Genomic DNA, 15722 nt, shown 5'->3' with positions numbered 1-15722 from the left:
CCCGACCTGGGGCGGGGCTGGGCTGGGCCGGGGGCGGAGCCACTAGCATACCTGGGCCCAGGAAGCAGGCCAGGTGAGGCGCTCTCACAGCCATTGGCCTCTCCATCTCCTGCCCCGCCCTTCAGGCATCCCAAACCTGGGGGCGGTGCCACTGGTGTGTGACACGGATGACCTCGGAGCTGGCCTGGGATCCCCGCCCAAAACTGGCCTCAAATGGCAGGATGCGACCTGACCTTCCGGCCGGCCGGCCTTCACCAAAAAGTGAGCAGTGATCACAGCAGCGAGGCACAGAAGGTTAGGAAGCCACAGCCTGGATCCAAACCCTAACGCTGCAGCTTCTTACCTTGTGTGACAAGGCCTAAACCGACCCACCGGGCCTCAATTTCCCTGTCTGTAGAATGGGTATTAGCGCTTACTTCAGAGGGCTGTGCGGAGTACCTGAATTAATAGCTCTAAAACCTTTAGAACTAGTTTCCAGACCCCTCTTTTCTTTTGCACTGTGGACCCTTTTGACCGTCTGGTGGGAACCCTAGACCTTTTCTCAGAACATTGCTTTTAAAAGCAAAATGCTGAAGATTGCGAGGACAATTACTATCGAAATATGTTAAAACCCACAAATTTATGATATAGTAATATGCATTTATCAGTACATATAGTAATATGTATTTAATATGTATCACTAACAGGACTGGCAAATTAAAATTTCCTTATCTAGTGGTCTCAGTGTATTGTTACTCAGCATGAATAACACTGAATTGTGGGGGTGGTCTCTGACTCACCTCCTCACACCTATTGGTCAGCAAACAACTACAGATAGGGCGTGTGAGAGACTGAGAATCTGAGTCATAACGCAAGAGCAGGTGGATTCACCATTTGGCCACTAACCCTCTACTGGCCACAGTCAATGGCAGCTCTGTTTTAGGAGCGTCTGAAAGAGTGTGACTTAGCAGTGGGTTAATAACTATCAGCATTTTGAAATCTTTAATGAGCATAAGTAACGTTTTGAGATACTTTGATAACTACAATTTGATATCTACCGGTGGCAAAAACCACAGATACTGCTAATACTTCAATCTATAAAGAAGGAGATGGTAAATTTTGGTTAGAGGTCAGTGGAAATAAATATATAATTTTTTTCCCATCCAAGTTGATGGGATGAGAAGCCCAGGTTGAGCTTTTCTTTTAGAACAATGTCGGACACATACTAAGTGTCTGCAGTTATCATCATCATTATCATCCCAGGCCAGGGAACACCCAGGACTTTGGAATCAGCCAGAATCAGTTTCACGTGAGTTTAGAATTAACATACATGTGGCTATGTATACAACAGATAACTAGCAAGGACCTATTATATAGCACAGAAAACTAAACTTGATATTTTATAATAACTTGTAAGGAAAAATGAGTCTGGATATATATATTCTTATATTCTGTATTTATCAGAATCGCTTTGCTGTACACTTGAAATCAACACATTGTAAATCAGCTATGTGTCAATTAAAAAAAATCAGTTCCACTTGCTATGTGACTGAGTCCACCTCTTACACCTCTCTGAACCTGTTTCTTCGTCTCTAGAAGAGCAGGGAGGGAATTAGACCTTAGCTCTGAGGATGTCTTTTAATATTTGAAATCTGGAACATGAGGTAGATGTGAGTTATTATTGCTTTAATTCTGTGGGGAGGGGCCTGGGAGGGCGGCCCCCTCTGTGTCACCTAACTTGGACTCTCTACCAGTGCCTCCAAAGCCTGTTAGGAGCCGAATCGTCAGAGATCCAAAGTCTGAATTTGGCCCATGGATGTCCGTGTGGTATGTGTGTGTGTTAATTATCATTTAACAATTTCACATACAAATTGAGTCCTCTGGAACTTGGCCAGCTCTGTTGACCCCATTCCACCTTCGCACGTGGCATCAAACATGAGTGCAGATTGTCAGCTGCTTCCTTCAAGGGGACCCCAGCTCGCTGGATCCCCAGAGGCCTTGCTCCCTCATTTGTGAACCAGCAGGCTCAGATTTGCAGCTCGCAGCCCTCACGTTTCTGGCTTTGTCCTTGGTCGCATGTCCTCCTGCCCTGCACTCTGTGTATCCCTCTAACACTCCTCTGTGCTGTCTCCTCCTTTAATGCTTTTCCCTCTTCCCATCCTAGCTTCCCTGTGATGCTCCAATAAACAGATGTATCTCCTTCATCCTGATTTCATCAAACACCTACCTTGAGCTGGCACATGAACTAGAGGTGAGACACCAGCCAGCCTGACCTCCCTGAACTCAACAGTCCTTTAGGGGAGAAACCAACAAGACCGCACCACTTGTACTCAGATCCTCCCCAAAAAGGACTGGGGGCCTAACAGCCATGCTGGTGCCTTTACTGCCCCCGAGCCCCCACCCCCACCTGAAGGACCTGGCAGGGCTGAGAAGTAGAGGCATGGTAAATGGCAGCTTCTATTTTCTTCAATTTTTTAATCAGGATTTTAAAAATAAATTTATTTATTGGTTGCACTGGGTGTCCACTGCACACACTTTCTCTAGCTGCTGAGAGTGGAGTCTAATGTAGAGTTGTAGTGTGCAGGCTTCTCACTGCAGCAGCTTCTCTCATGGAGCACAGGTTCTAGGCATGGGCTCAGTAGTTGTGGCACAAAGGCTTAGTTGCTCCACGGCAGGTGGGCCCTCCTGGACCAGGGATAGAACCTGTGTCTTCTGCATTGTCAGTAGGATTCCTATCCATGGTATCACCAGGAAAGTCCTGCAGCTTCTATTCTGAAGGTAGTTTTATGAGTTTATAAAAGGTCTTTGAACTTATTTGCTGCAAAAATGTCAAAGGTAATAGTAGCTCATTGAGTGGAAGGAAAGTGAAAGTGTTAGTTTCTCAGTCCTGCCCGACTCTTCGATGCCATGGACTATAGTCCGCCAGGCTCCTCTATCTGTGGCAAGAATACTGGCAAGTCTCCAGGCAAGAATATTGGAGTGGGTTGTCATTTCCTTCTCCAGGGGAATCTTCCCAACCCAGGAATCAAACATGGGTCTCCTGCATTGCAGGCAGATTCTTTACTGGCTGAGCCTCCAGAAAAGCCCAAAGGGAAGGTGGGTGTGTCCTTTCCCCAGCAGGTTCCTGTCCCGTTGCCCAAAATGGGCCACTGGTAAGTTTTCTGGGTGTTCTTCCCTTCTCTCTATACTACATGCAGGCACTCTACATGCTATTCAGCAAATATGCTTTTTGGCATTTTTATGAGATAATCAATACCAAATGAAATCATACACGTAAAGTGCTTAGAATAAAGCCCAGCACAGTCAGTTATTTTTCTTTGGCCACACTTGTAGGTCTTGCAGGATCTCAGTTCTCAGATCAAGTATTGAACCCGAGACACGACAGTGAAAGCCTAGAATCCTAACGACTAGGCCACCAGGAAATTCCCAATCAGCTACTATTTTTCTTAGCACACCTCAAACAGCTTTTTCAATCAGTAGATGCAGATCTTTTATTATTGTCTCCAAGCTGAGGAGGGAAGTTCCTATAGGAACTCCATCTTGGGGAAAGGGGTGAAATGTGCCTTCCCCCGAGGTAGGTGTGGTTGATCTAAGAGAAATCAAGTGAGAAAGGCCTGCCCCGATTTGGAAGGGGTGCTAAAGGTACCCAACCCCTCCTCTGCTGAGAGCTGACAGGTGACATCCAATTACCTGAGGCAGGGACAGGGCCAAGACCGGGGCTGGGGAGGCCCTCCCACACCTGGTTCAGGCCTGAGACTTGTCCACACTGCTAGGCAAGGTCTCTCCTGCTTCCCTGGCCTGTACTCCTCGGTGGGAGGGGGAGGAGCTGCTCAGGCCTGATGCTGATCTCTCCTGACAGCTGCTCCTAAAGCTGACAGGGCGGGCCAGCGGGGGAAGGGACAGATTTAAAGGTCTAGCTGCCCCGCCCCCTGCCAGACCTGGGAAGGCAGGCGCTGGTGAGCATCCTCTGAGGGCAAGGCTCTCTCACATATGAGAGTCAGGAACCCCTGCGCCCTGATTTCCGCCTCTTGGTATCGTGAACGAATGCCACTGGTACTCATTCCGGCTTTCACCCCACAGGACATCTGGGAGACAAGCGGCACCCACCATGCGATTTCGACGCCTGACCCCTGGCTACTTCCGAGTGCTACAGGTAAGCACCCCAACTGATGGCTTCCAGCACCGACCTCGTCCGCCCCTTACCATGGCCGGGATGATGCCCAGTTACCAGGCTGTCACGTTCCCGGCCGCCTGAACAACCAGGGCCCAGATGGGCAGTGAAGCGAGAGGGATTGGGGCGGAATCTCCCTGGGGCAGCGATGGCATCCATATCTCCTTTCCCCAGCTGTAGCTTCTCAGCCGCTTTCCACCCCACCCGCCTTCCCAGTAGTCTCAACTGGCCCCTCAGGCGGACCCTCTGTGCACCTCCAGATGCAGATAGCCGGGGAGCTGAAGGCAGAGCCCCGGAGTCCGCTGGCGGGGATTGTGGCTGCAGTGCTGGCTGTCCTCGGGCTGGGCGGCTCCTGCTATGCTGTCTGGAAGATGGTGGGGCAGCGGCGGCCGTCACAGGCTCCATGACGAAGCAGGCAGCCTCTCACATCGGCCCCTGGATTCACAGGGGCTACAATCTCAGGAGCCTACTTCGTTCTTTTCCTGGGGGTCACTCCCTGTCCTCATTGTAAGCAAAAGAGTATGAACCTGATCCTACCCATCACCCCACACACACCTGGGCTCCAAAGGGGGTCTTCAGCACAGATGCCAGGACCCCAGGGATGGCAAGGATGCAGGCCCTAAGGCTGAATCAAGCAGGGAGTAAACTCCTGGGTCCTGTACACAGGATTAGTGGAGAAATCTTTACAGGGCTTGAATTTGGAGGAGTGGCCTGGAGGTTAGTGAGCCAGAGGCAAGCCCTATTTATCCATTTCTTTTATTGGAAGGGAGGGTATCTGGAAGAGGCCATCCACTCTCCAAACCAAAAGAGATTGGCACAGTCTCTCCCAACCTGGCCCCTGTACCACTGTCCATGGGCAGCTCCTCTGCCTTGCATCCTCAGGCCATGTCATGTAGACGTATCCATCTCAGGGACCTCAGTGGATACTTCTGTGGGCACTGCCAGCCGCTGGGGAGGAATATAGGAACCCATGCCCGCTGCCCTCTCTGCTTCTTCCTGACTGTAGGGCTCCACACTCAGCTGCTTCAGCCTGGGAAAAAAGAATAGGAATTGAAAGCTGATCAGACGCAAGCTCTGTCTGCCCGGCAACCCATCCATCAATCCTCTCCTTGCTCCTTCATACCTCTTCTTGTGATCTTTGGATCGGAAGTGGGTCTTCAGGTTGGCAGAATCGATGAAGTACCTCCTGTAGGGATGAGGTGGGTAGGGAGGAGAGTTAGAAGGTGATGCCTCCCAGGTAGGCCTATTTCCCTGACCCTGGCGCATTCGCTGACGCTAGGCTCCGGGCTTGAAGGCATGGGTGGCCGGCAGACCCACACGGGTCCCAAGAGAGGGAAACCCTGCACACCCTGGGCCCGGACCTCACACCTCCGGCCTGTACCGCGGACCCTTCTCCTCCTCAGGCCTGGGCCTGGCCGGAACTCACGCGCAGGCCAGACAGCGATGCAGGCCGCCCCCTGGCAGGTCGGGATCGGGTTCAGCTCCTGGGTCTGGCCGGGGCCGTGCGGCGACCTGGGGCCGCAACTCGCGGTGAATCTCATCCAGGTCCGGCCGCCGCCGCTTCGCCTTCATCTGACGGGCCAAGGAGTGCGCTCGGTGCGCACCCGTCCGGCGGGAGCGACCCATGGTGGGTGACAGCAAGATCAGAGGTCCCAGAACCGAGGTGGGAGGACACGTGGGGGCGCTTCCGGACGGCTCGATGACGTCATATGACGCTCCGGGACGGGTCGGGCTCCACGGACCGCCTCTGATGACGTCACTCGCGCGGCTCACGCTTCGAGCGCCCCCAGGCGGTCGTCGGCGTCAGTGGCTGAGCTCGGGATCCGGCCTCACCACGCGTCTTCTTCGGTCACTGGAGGGGGCTCGGTGGTGTGAGCCCTGAGGGCATTTCGGCCGGTCCCCTGGCCAAGCCCATCCAGCCTGGCCCAACCAACTTCAGCGCCGTCCTCTGGCCTTGTCACACCTTCCTGGTTCCCCCAGCTTAGATTCCGCGGTTGAGGGGAGAGGGGGAATAATGTTGCATCTCTGGGAGGCACTGAAAAATGTCTGTGATGTGAATAAATGAATAAATAAGAGTGAAGACGTTTGGGATTCCGGCTCCCACAGGGCGCCGAGATACCTCTGGTCCTTGAGAAAGCCCTCGCCATTTGAAACCCCTCCCCAGTTATTCCTCCCAGAGATCACAGTGCTCAGATGTCCTGTCAGAGACTCAAGGGGGTCAGCTCCTCTCACAAGCAGAGGAGATTCTCACAGAAGGACCTCCCATCTTTGACCCCTTGCTCTGAGCCCTGGACTCTCAGGCATGGGCTGGCATCAAAGAGAGAGATCAGCCTAGATAGCCTGTGCTCAGACTGGGGAGAGGGCCAGAGAGCCTTTCCCCATGCATCGGAGCCGGATGCCTTTTTCCTTCCAGGTTGACCACAGGAACTCAGCAATAATTCAGGGGCTCCAGTTCTTTGGAACCTGTTGCCAGGAAACAGGGAGACCAGCACGTGCATCCCTGGGGAGAGGAATCGGTTTCCAGCCCAAAGCAGTGAAATGTAAGCCCAGGGCACCCACTGGAAGCCTTGGGGCCTTCCCACTCCAGACCATACAGGCTGAGTGCAGATATAGGGCAGGGCCCTGTTGAGGGCACGGCCCTGTTGAGGGCACAGCTGGTATGGCTACAACCACAGAGGCACCACTGTGGGTCCTAAGCCCAGAAACTTTGTAAATAGAAATCGTCAATGGAGAAGAATTTTTCTGGGGCCTTTCCAAATAATCAAATTCAAGAACTCCTAGGCCCAGGAAGGAGGCCTCTGTGAAGAAAGATGTCTTCATGGTGTTTTCATTATTCTTGCAAATATGGGTCAACACGAGGGACTAAAGTGGCAGAAGCTGGGTCTCACCACAGACTCTTTTGGATCGGGTTCACCTGCTGGGCACTGTGCCATCTGGAGAGGCTGGTGCATCTTTAATGAGGTCACCTGATGCTTGGGACAGGCTCTCAGACTCACCAGGTTCCTGCAGCCAGACCCACTGGGTGCCCTCTGAACCACCAGCTTCCCGTGCCTGGGTGCCAGGCCTGTTTCCCATGCAGCCATGAGCCATGCCTTCTGGAAAACCTACAAGTCCAAAGTGCTACAGACCCTGAGTGGGGAATCTGAGGAGGGCCTGGCAGAGGAGGTGGGTACCATCCTGCTTGCTGGATGGGGCATGGGTAGATGGGCAGCAGGAGTGAAAGGTATAGAGAAGGACAAGGGACTGGTTCTGAGGAGGGAAGGGGAGAGAGAGAGGCATTGACTTGTGTGGAAGCAACTGGCAATTCAGGGATGACCAATGGCATGGTGCAGTGGCAGAAAGTCAGGACATTCCAGAAAACCAAAGAAGGGATGACTTGGTGGGGGGGGGGGCACCTGAGGAGTGGTCAGTGTCTCCAAAGACCTCAAGGGCTGCCACATGGAAGGGATCCTCTTAGGACCCATGGGCAGCACCCATGCAGATACACTCAGTTTGACACACGTTTCTAACGGGCAGAGCTGAGCAGAAGTGGGATGATTTGCTTTGAGAGGATGGGAGCCCCTGGGACTGGTGGCAGGGGAAGCAGCATTTGTTACACTGAGGATCACTGTAGCAGCGTCAGATCAGAGCCATTACTTGGACCATGTTTGTTCTGACATTAAAAAAACGTTTTTTGAAAGAGTCTTACCTCTGGAAAGTCAAAGTGAAAGTCGCTCAGTTGTGTCCGACCCTTTGTGACCCTATGGACTGTAGCCTGCCAGGCCTCTCTGTCCATGGAATTCTCCAGGCAAGAATACTGGGGTGGGTAGCTGTTCCCTTCTCCAGGGGATCTTCCCAACCTAGGGATTGAACCCAGGTCTCCTGCACTGCAGGTGGATTCTTTACCATCTGAGCCACCAGAGATGGCAGTTACACAAATAGACATGGCAGAGGCAGGAATTAGTTCCAGGGTGTGTGCATGTCAGTGTGAATAAATGTATGTCTACACAGGTTGGTGTCCAGGGCTGACCCTGTGTAGAAGTGTGTGTGGGTCAGTATAGGGATTGGTGTCTGTGTGGAATCGCCAGGTAAGGTGTGTGTGTGTGTGCAGGTGTGAACAGGCTGTAGGCATTTTCAGGGGTACACCTTTGGGGCAGAAGACTATGGAAGCATTCACAGGTATTATGTTTGTATGGTATGCATGTCTGGTGTGTGTGTGCATGTGTCTTAGTGTCTGTGGATAGGTGGAGAAGTTTTGTGTGCTGAGTGGGCCTCCATGTACCTGTCTGCAGTCGTGGAAGAGCACAGGTGTAAACTCTTTGAGCATCCTTGGGTAAGTGCCTCACAGCACATGTATCTATGTATAGGTGAAGAGCTGTAGCCATATGGAGGCACACTCATGTACAGGTGTGTGTCTCCATTGGCGTGCAAGCCTTTGTCCATGTGTTTTGCAGTGTGTATGAATGTGTCTGTGGGTGAGCAGGTATGTGAGCTCAAAGATGTCTGCAAGGATCTACTCTACAGGTATTGTGTATGACAGGTAGCTTTGCATAGAGGTACAAACACCTGTGTGCAGTTCTGGAGGGTGTCAGGGGGCTAGGTGTATCTTGTTCTATGGGGTTTGGAGAGCCTGGTCTGTGTGCATCAGGCTAGCAGGAGGGAAGGGAGGTCGTATTCCTCTGGGTCCTCTCTCATACTGGGTGGGGGTCTTGTGTCCCAGAAGGAGAACCCAGTGTTAGTGGAGTCTGAGATGGCAGAACCCACTGAAGAGGCCTTCAACCCCATGTCACAGCTGGCCCGCCGGGTGAGTTCTCCTTTTTTCCACCCCAACCCTGGGGAGCTGGGCAGAAGCCTCTGTGGAGTCCTGGGAGGTGTGCTGGGGCCCTCCTTGACTCTCAGCCCCTCTCTCCCAGGTTCAGGGAGTCGGGGTGAAAGGTTGGCTGACGATGTCATCTCTGTTTAACAAAGAAGATGAGGACAAGCTGCTGCCACCGGAGCCCTGTGCCGACCAGTACGTGTGTGTTTCGGGGGCGGCCGTCTGAAACAGACCTGGGGACCCTCTTCTCCCATGTCCTTTCCTTCTGCTTTGTCTTTCTGACCATGGAGGACTGGGGAGGGCCAGCCCCTGGCTGTTCCTGTTTCTCTCTGTCTCAGCAGGAAAGAGGCCAATCTGGGAGATTAGATTAGATCTCGGGAGGAATTTACCAGCTGTTGGGATTGAGATGCTAGAAGGTATTACCGCGTCTCTCCCCACTCATGTGGGAGGGGTCACCTCCCTAGAATAAGGGAAACCAGGAGAGAAGTTTTAGGTGTTTGGAACAGAGAGTGGTTCAGATCAGTGGTTCTTAAGTATTGGTCTAAACCCTCATCCTCCCAAAGAACTTGAGACAGACACAGATTGCCAGACCTTTCCTTCAAAGATTCTGATTCAGTGGGTGTTGGCTGAGGCCGGGGATCTATATTTTCAGCGAGCTCCCTGAGGACTTGAGGGTAACAGTTTAGGAATCACTGTCTTAGCAGGTCCCTGATGCTGGGGGCCACAGGGTCAGATCCAGGGTCTGCTCTCCCTCCTAGCTCTGTTCCGGGACACACTCCAGTTCTGCCCTTTCCTCCAGCCCGGTCACACTTCCCTTTTGACATCCCCCCTATTCCTTTCTTCCTTAGGGTTCCCCCGACCCGCCCATCTCTCTTGCCCCAGGGTTCCTTTTCTCTCTCCTGCCCATCCACTCTCCCTACCTCAAGCTTCATCACCATTCCTTGATTGCCCTTCCCGACATCTCCTTGCTACGTCCCTAGTCTCCTTCTCCCCTAAGCCTCTGATCTAGGCCCTTCTCCTTCCTCGGGGTCTCTGCACCCGTCTTCTCCCCAGCGTCCCCCATTTTTCTGGACCCTCTTTCCCTCCATCCAGGAAACCAGACCCCTGTTCCCGCCCCGCCCCTTTCCCCCGGGCTCCGGGAGGACCGCCTCCAGAATCTGACCGCGCCCCTCCCCTACCCCGACCGGGTGCCACCACCACCTCCCATCCTTCCGCCCGCTCCTCTCTCAGAGCTCGTCTCCACCTTCCCGAAGCCTCCATCTCCCCTCCTCTGGCCTCCTCCCTATCCCCGAGTACCTACCCTGAGCCCCTGAGCCCGGCTCTCTCCCCACGGATCCTGATCCCGACCCCTTTTTCCCAGTGAAAGTGCAAGTCGCTCAGTCGTGTCCGACTCTTTGCGACCCCTTGGACTATACAGTCCATGGAATTCTCCAGGCCAGAATACTGGAATGGGTAGCTGTTCTCCTCTCCACAGGATCTTCCCAACTCAGGGATCGAACCCTGGTCTCCCGCATTGCGGGCGGATTCTTTACCAGCTGAGCCACAGGGAAGCCCAGACCCCCTCACCTAATGCCCTGACCCCTATCCCAGTGCCTCTGAGTACTCCTCTCGCCTCCATGCCCTGACCTCCTCCCAGTCTCCCGGGTCTCCCCTCCCCCACCTACCCCCACCCCCCCAGCCCTCAACCTCGCCCGGGCCCCACTGGCTCCACGACAGGTCCCCCGACTCCGCCTCCTGTCCTTTGGCCTCTCCGGGGCCTCCCGGCCAGCCCCTGACCCCGCCTCTCTCCCGCAGCCCGCTGGCTGCGCAGCCCGCCCCGCAGGCGGCGGCCGAGGCGCGCGGGCCCGGCTTCTGGGACGCGTTCGCCAGCAGGTGGCAGCAGCAGCAGGCGGCCGCCGCGTCCATGCTGCGCGGAGCGGAGCCCACCGCGGAGCCAGACCCCGAAGCCGGGGACGAGGCCGCCGAGCGCCCCGAGCCGCGCGAAGCCGATCCCGTGGCCGGTTTCAAGTGGGGCTTCCTCACCCACAAACTGGCCGAGATGAGGGTGAAAGCGGCGCCCAAGGGCGACTAGCCAGCCGGCTCGCCGAACCGGGCTCCCGCTCCTCCCCTTCCGCGATAAAAACCTGGCCTGACACCTCCGGTGACCGCGTGCTTTTATGTCCGGAAGGAGAAGGCTGCTTTGGGGTGGGCAACCTCAGGCCCGGGTCCAGCTGGAGTGGTCCTCGCCTTCTGCCCCCACAAACCTACAGGGAGAAAAATGACCAGGGACATCCCTGGTATCAGGACAGATTGTATTCGATTTGGGGTACCATCTTACCAGTATGCACAGGTCTTGCCGTCCCTCTCCAGCCGCTTTTAATTCGACACACTTTGCTTGTGGCCTTGTCCCTGTACTAGGGGAAGGTCAGGGACTAACAAGAGAACCCAGACTACCAGCGGGTCCCACACAAGCTAATAAGTTGAGGCCCCAAAATCAGGCTGTACTTGGGAGCTCAGAGGAGATGAGACCGGCTGGGAAATTCAGGAGTTCGCGAGAGAGCAAGAGAATGCATATATAGAATCTCAGATGAGTGGAAAGAAAGGGGAAAGTAACCCAGCTAAAAGGAAGAGGAAGTGAATAAAGACTTGGAGGTGTGAACGTGTGCGGAAAACAGGTGACCTTGTTTTAAGGGAAAGAGAGGCAGTGATGACGTGAGGCTGTAAGCTGGCAAAATCCTGGCTTGAAAAGTCCTTTATTATCCTGATTCTGGAAACACCACATTTCAGCCCTTCATACCTCGTAACCAAAATGGGCAGCAAAACTCCAGGAATGGGGGCCTTCAGGGACTAGTGAACCCCAGATTTCTGGGAGCAGACCTCTCCCCCAACCTCCCCAAAGGCTCTATTCCCCGAAATAGTTTGGACCCCACCCCTGTGGTGGGGGCCGGTCAATGGCAGAGATTATCATAATAGTGTTACTGTTAGTATTATATTAATTCGGTAGTGGTGCTAGAGGCTTCGTTTACTTAGCACTTCCTCAACTTTGCCAAGCTCTTTGTGACCATTTCAAAAATACTTTGATCAACCGAGGGGATGTCGTTGCGGTTCCCAGAGGCGGAGAGCTGGCCCAGGGTCACACAGTCAGTCTGGAAGCCACACTCCAAAACCCTCGCGCGTCTGCCCTGTAATCCAACCTTCCGAGTCCGTTAAAGAACGTTTTGACTTTATTCAGCAGGTTCTCTGATCTCCCACCCCAGTCTTCACTCGCCTCCCGGCCTCCACAGGGGCCGCGAGGCCGGCTCCCTCCCCGTCCTGAGTCTGCGTTGGGAAGGGCCTACGGGACCCTTTGGTCCCAAGCTCCGAAGGTTCATGAGTGGACGCCGCGATCCAGAGGGAAGGGCTTGCCCCAAAGCACTCGACGCGTGAGGCAGGGAGTCCCTGCCCTTGCCCGGGTCCAGCCCCGCGCCCGCTCCTTGCCCTTCCCCGGACCCCCAACTCCAGGAGAGCCGGCCCCCGAGCGGCGGCGGTCACACCTCGGACTCGCGCGGTGGCCCGCGAGCGCGCTGGCAGCCGTACAGCCACTGGATGACGCGCGCGTTGCGCTCCACCACCGACACCTGGGGGCGCCCATCGCGCTCCGAGCCCGCCGCCTCTGAGCCGCCGCCCTCCGCACCGTCCCGGCGATCTCCGCCGCCTTCGCTGGACGTCCAGTCGCTGGCGTCTCCGGAGCCCGGCGGCGGGGACGTTCCGGGCTGGGGGTTGGCGTCGGCGCCCCAGCTCTGCGGAGAGAAGCGCTCGGCCCCCAGCACCTCCACGAGTGCGCGCTCCAGGCCGCAGTAGTTGAAGAAGCGCTCCTTCTCCGACAGGGGCAGCGAGCACGTGGGGCACAATGCCCGCTTTCCCGCCGCTTCTGGGGCATCTTGGGGCGCGGCCCAACCCCCGGAAGCCGCGGGTCGCTCCGATGAGCCTGCGCTGCTCGAGGCGACGTCTCGGGGGCTGCCCAGGAAGAGGCGCCGCACCAGCCCCTGACCCTTGGCGTTCTCTTTGTTCACCGAAGCCTTGCAGTCCCGCTTCTGGCGGTAGAAGATGAGGGAATCAGGCCTTGGCAGTCGCCTGCCACTGCCCCGGCGGGCGGGCCTGGGCGTCCTGGGCGATGGAGGGGGCCCCAGCTCGTTGCAAGGGTGCGGGGTGAGCGGCCCGGGACCCCCACGCAGAGCCGGCTCCTGACGTCGCGCGATCACCTGGTGCGTCTTGACATACTTGGCTTTGTCGGCCTCTAGCCTCTCCACGGCGCTGGGGGTCCGTCCCCGGGACGGGGTGGAGGGAGAGGCCAGAAGCATTTTAGCAGAACTGGGCAGGACAGTGCTCCATAAGCCGCTGGAGGCAGGCAGATAGTGAAGGAACTGAGAGCAGTTGGCTGGGGCTCCCTGGGACCTGCTGGGGAAAGAGGAGTGGTCAGGGGGAGAGTAGATGACTCTCCTGAAGGCATTCCTGGGAATAACGTCAGCCAGCCACCCCTCCCCCATGCAAGTCAGCCAGGTGCCATGCCTAGGGGGCAGAGGCTCAGGTATCCCTTCCCTGATCCCTCAAAGACGATGGACAGGGGCTTTCTGATCATCCAGAGACCTAGGCCCTTTTGAGCGTGCCCCATTCTGGCCACAGGGCCATGCCAAGCAGGCATCAGCAAGCCAGACCCTTGGAAAAGGAAATGGGGCTGTTCCCCGGTCTGGTTCCCGAAAGTAGCCTCAACCGGAAAAAATACCTCTTCCCAACCTAGCAACTTTGAGTCCAAGACAAGGAGGCTTCCCAGCCACCCGCTGGTTCCAGCCAGACCCACCCATCCCGCCCCCAAGCACAGAGGTCAGGGACATAACCACAGGGTAGGAGCCTCCGGTAATTGCAGCCAACTGCCCTGCCCAGGCCCGGCAGGGCCATCAGGGAAAGAGAGGGAGATGGTCACCACGTCACTTCAGCCAGCTATCTGCCACTCAGTCTGTGCCCCTTCGAAGGGAATTCCAGAGTGCCCAACTTGTAAACATCACTTTGTTTGCCCCTTGCACTTCCATTTCACAGAAGAGAAAACTGGCGCAGAGAGGAGGGGCTAGTTCAGGTCTTACTGAGAGTTTGGGCCCAGGACTGGAACACAGGTCTCTTGCTTTGTAGTTTGAATCTCTCACTTGCCTATCAGAACTTTCCTCTAGGTTTTGCTTCTATTCTTGCTGCTTTAACACCAAGCGATTTCCGTGAGAGATGGGCCCCTTACCTCACTAAAAAGTTCCTTCCACTAATTCTTCCCAGGAACTTGTACTCCCAGAAACCTGCCCTCCGGGTCCCCCACCCTGAGACCCCCATGACCCTTCTTCTCCACCTTCCTTTTTTGCTGGGGAAGGGGGCCCGGAGGGACTGTAAATCAAGAGCTGACAGTTCCCTTGGCAGTAATAGAATGGGCCACCCACACAGCCCAGCACACTCCACCCCACTTCTGTTTCCCTGCTCCTCCCATCCTCCATTCAGCTGAGAGGGACACAGCAGTTTTAGGGGCTGAGGAGACCTCCTTGGGCTGGAGGCAACAAAGGAACACAACTTGCCAGGGATGGGGGGAGGGGAGTAGAAACTCTACCAATCCCACGCACCCCAGGGCAGCCTGCATGAGTATAAATGCACACACATACACCCACTTAGTGTCCAGTAAGTCAGCCCATAAGTAGCTGGTGACTGGGAACCCAGGCAGCAAGGAGAGCCTGGCAGTGCCCTCCTTCCTGCCTCCCAAAGACTCAACTTGGCAACAGGTCTGATTCCAAGGTCCCAGGAGGGATCTGTGCTTGTCTGACCTCATAGGTACCCTCCTGTCCCCTCCTCTTCCCATCCCTGAGCAGGAGGCTATAAAAAGTTCCTAAACACAGGGACCAAAATAGTTTGCTGTCCACTGCCTCTTCCTGGCCTTCTGAGCTCCTTGGTGCCCGACCGCAGACGTTCCCTCCCTAGAAGCCTGGCAGACATCCTTGTGCCCTCAGTCCCTCTGCCCACCTTTCCCAGCACTGGGGTCGGCGGGCTGACAAACTTTGCCCAAGCTTTCGGCTATGGACACAGATGTGAGCTGGGGGACAGTGCTCCCTGGCTTGGTGCCAGCCTCCGTGCCCTTGGGTGCCTGGGTGCCCTCCCACCCCAGCTCCCGGCTCAGGATGCACTCACCTCTGCATGGAGAGGCTGAATGCCAGGGTCCCCAGGCAGGTCCAGACTGAAGGCAGAAGGGACAGCGGGGACTGGAAGTAACTTTGGTGGCAGCCAAACCTCACTCTCCACAGGAAAAGCCAAGAGAGCCTCCACCCCCCAGATTAACCCTTGCCTTCCTGACCTGGAGCCTGGCCTCTGTTAACTCCTTCCTGGTCACCATCTCAGAGCAGGAGAGGACCCTTGGACGACGTCCAGCTCCTTTATTTAGCCAATGGTCACACAGGCCCTGGCAGGTTAAGTGGTTTGCATAGAGGCACAGTAAGCTTGGGGCACAGCCAGCCCAAACAAGGTCTCTGGTTCCCCAGCTTCCTCCAGAGGCCTGGGGTGGGGACAAGTTATTCACGTGGGGTCAGCCCGCTCTGCTGGGCCTTGGTGGATGCTCTTTGTTCAGATGGGAAGGCAGGGCAGGGTTCTAGTACACCATGCTTTTTCCCTCTGGAGCAGGTTTAGATCTGCCCTGGCCTGCGTGTGTGAAAGGTGTCAAGCTTGCTCTCCCTAGGGGTGAGGCCAGGAATCTGCAGCCTAAAAGTGGGGACAGGGGTGCCGCAGATACGCAGGGTGAGC

General features: G+C 55.5%; 2 protein-coding genes across 3 annotated transcripts; both read right to left on the bottom strand.

Annotated features, from left to right (window-relative positions):
• ZNF593 (zinc finger protein 593) lies at nt 4890–5968 on the bottom strand. The gene is made up of 3 exons (XM_013974131.2): nt 5577–5968; nt 5274–5336; nt 4890–5180 (listed from the first exon to the last, which is right to left on the bottom strand). Exons 1-3 carry the CDS (start codon nt 5774–5776, stop codon nt 5039–5041), a joined length of 405 nt encoding a protein of 134 aa, XP_013829585.1. The 5' UTR covers nt 5777–5968; the 3' UTR covers nt 4890–5038.
• On the bottom strand, nt 11659–15245 carry FAM110D (family with sequence similarity 110 member D). Of its 2 annotated transcripts, none has more exons than XM_018056277.1 (2): nt 15117–15245; nt 11659–13361 (listed from the first exon to the last, which is right to left on the bottom strand). In XM_018056277.1, the coding sequence occupies exons 1-2, from the start codon at nt 15122–15124 to the stop codon at nt 12452–12454; spliced, it is 918 nt and encodes a 305-aa protein (XP_017911766.1). In that variant the 5' UTR covers nt 15125–15245; the 3' UTR covers nt 11659–12451. The 2 variants fall into 2 exon arrangements, with proteins under 2 accessions (XP_017911766.1, XP_017911767.1); XM_018056278.1 differs by having other exon boundaries at nt 11659–13358; nt 15117–15215.

Source organism: Capra hircus, chromosome 2 (assembly GCF_001704415.2).
Source record: "Capra hircus breed San Clemente chromosome 2, ASM170441v1, whole genome shotgun sequence".
Classification (NCBI taxonomy): domain Eukaryota; kingdom Metazoa; phylum Chordata; class Mammalia; order Artiodactyla; family Bovidae; genus Capra; species Capra hircus.
Note: the sequence above shows the minus strand (reverse complement) of the source record. Positions and strands in the feature narration are given on the sequence as shown.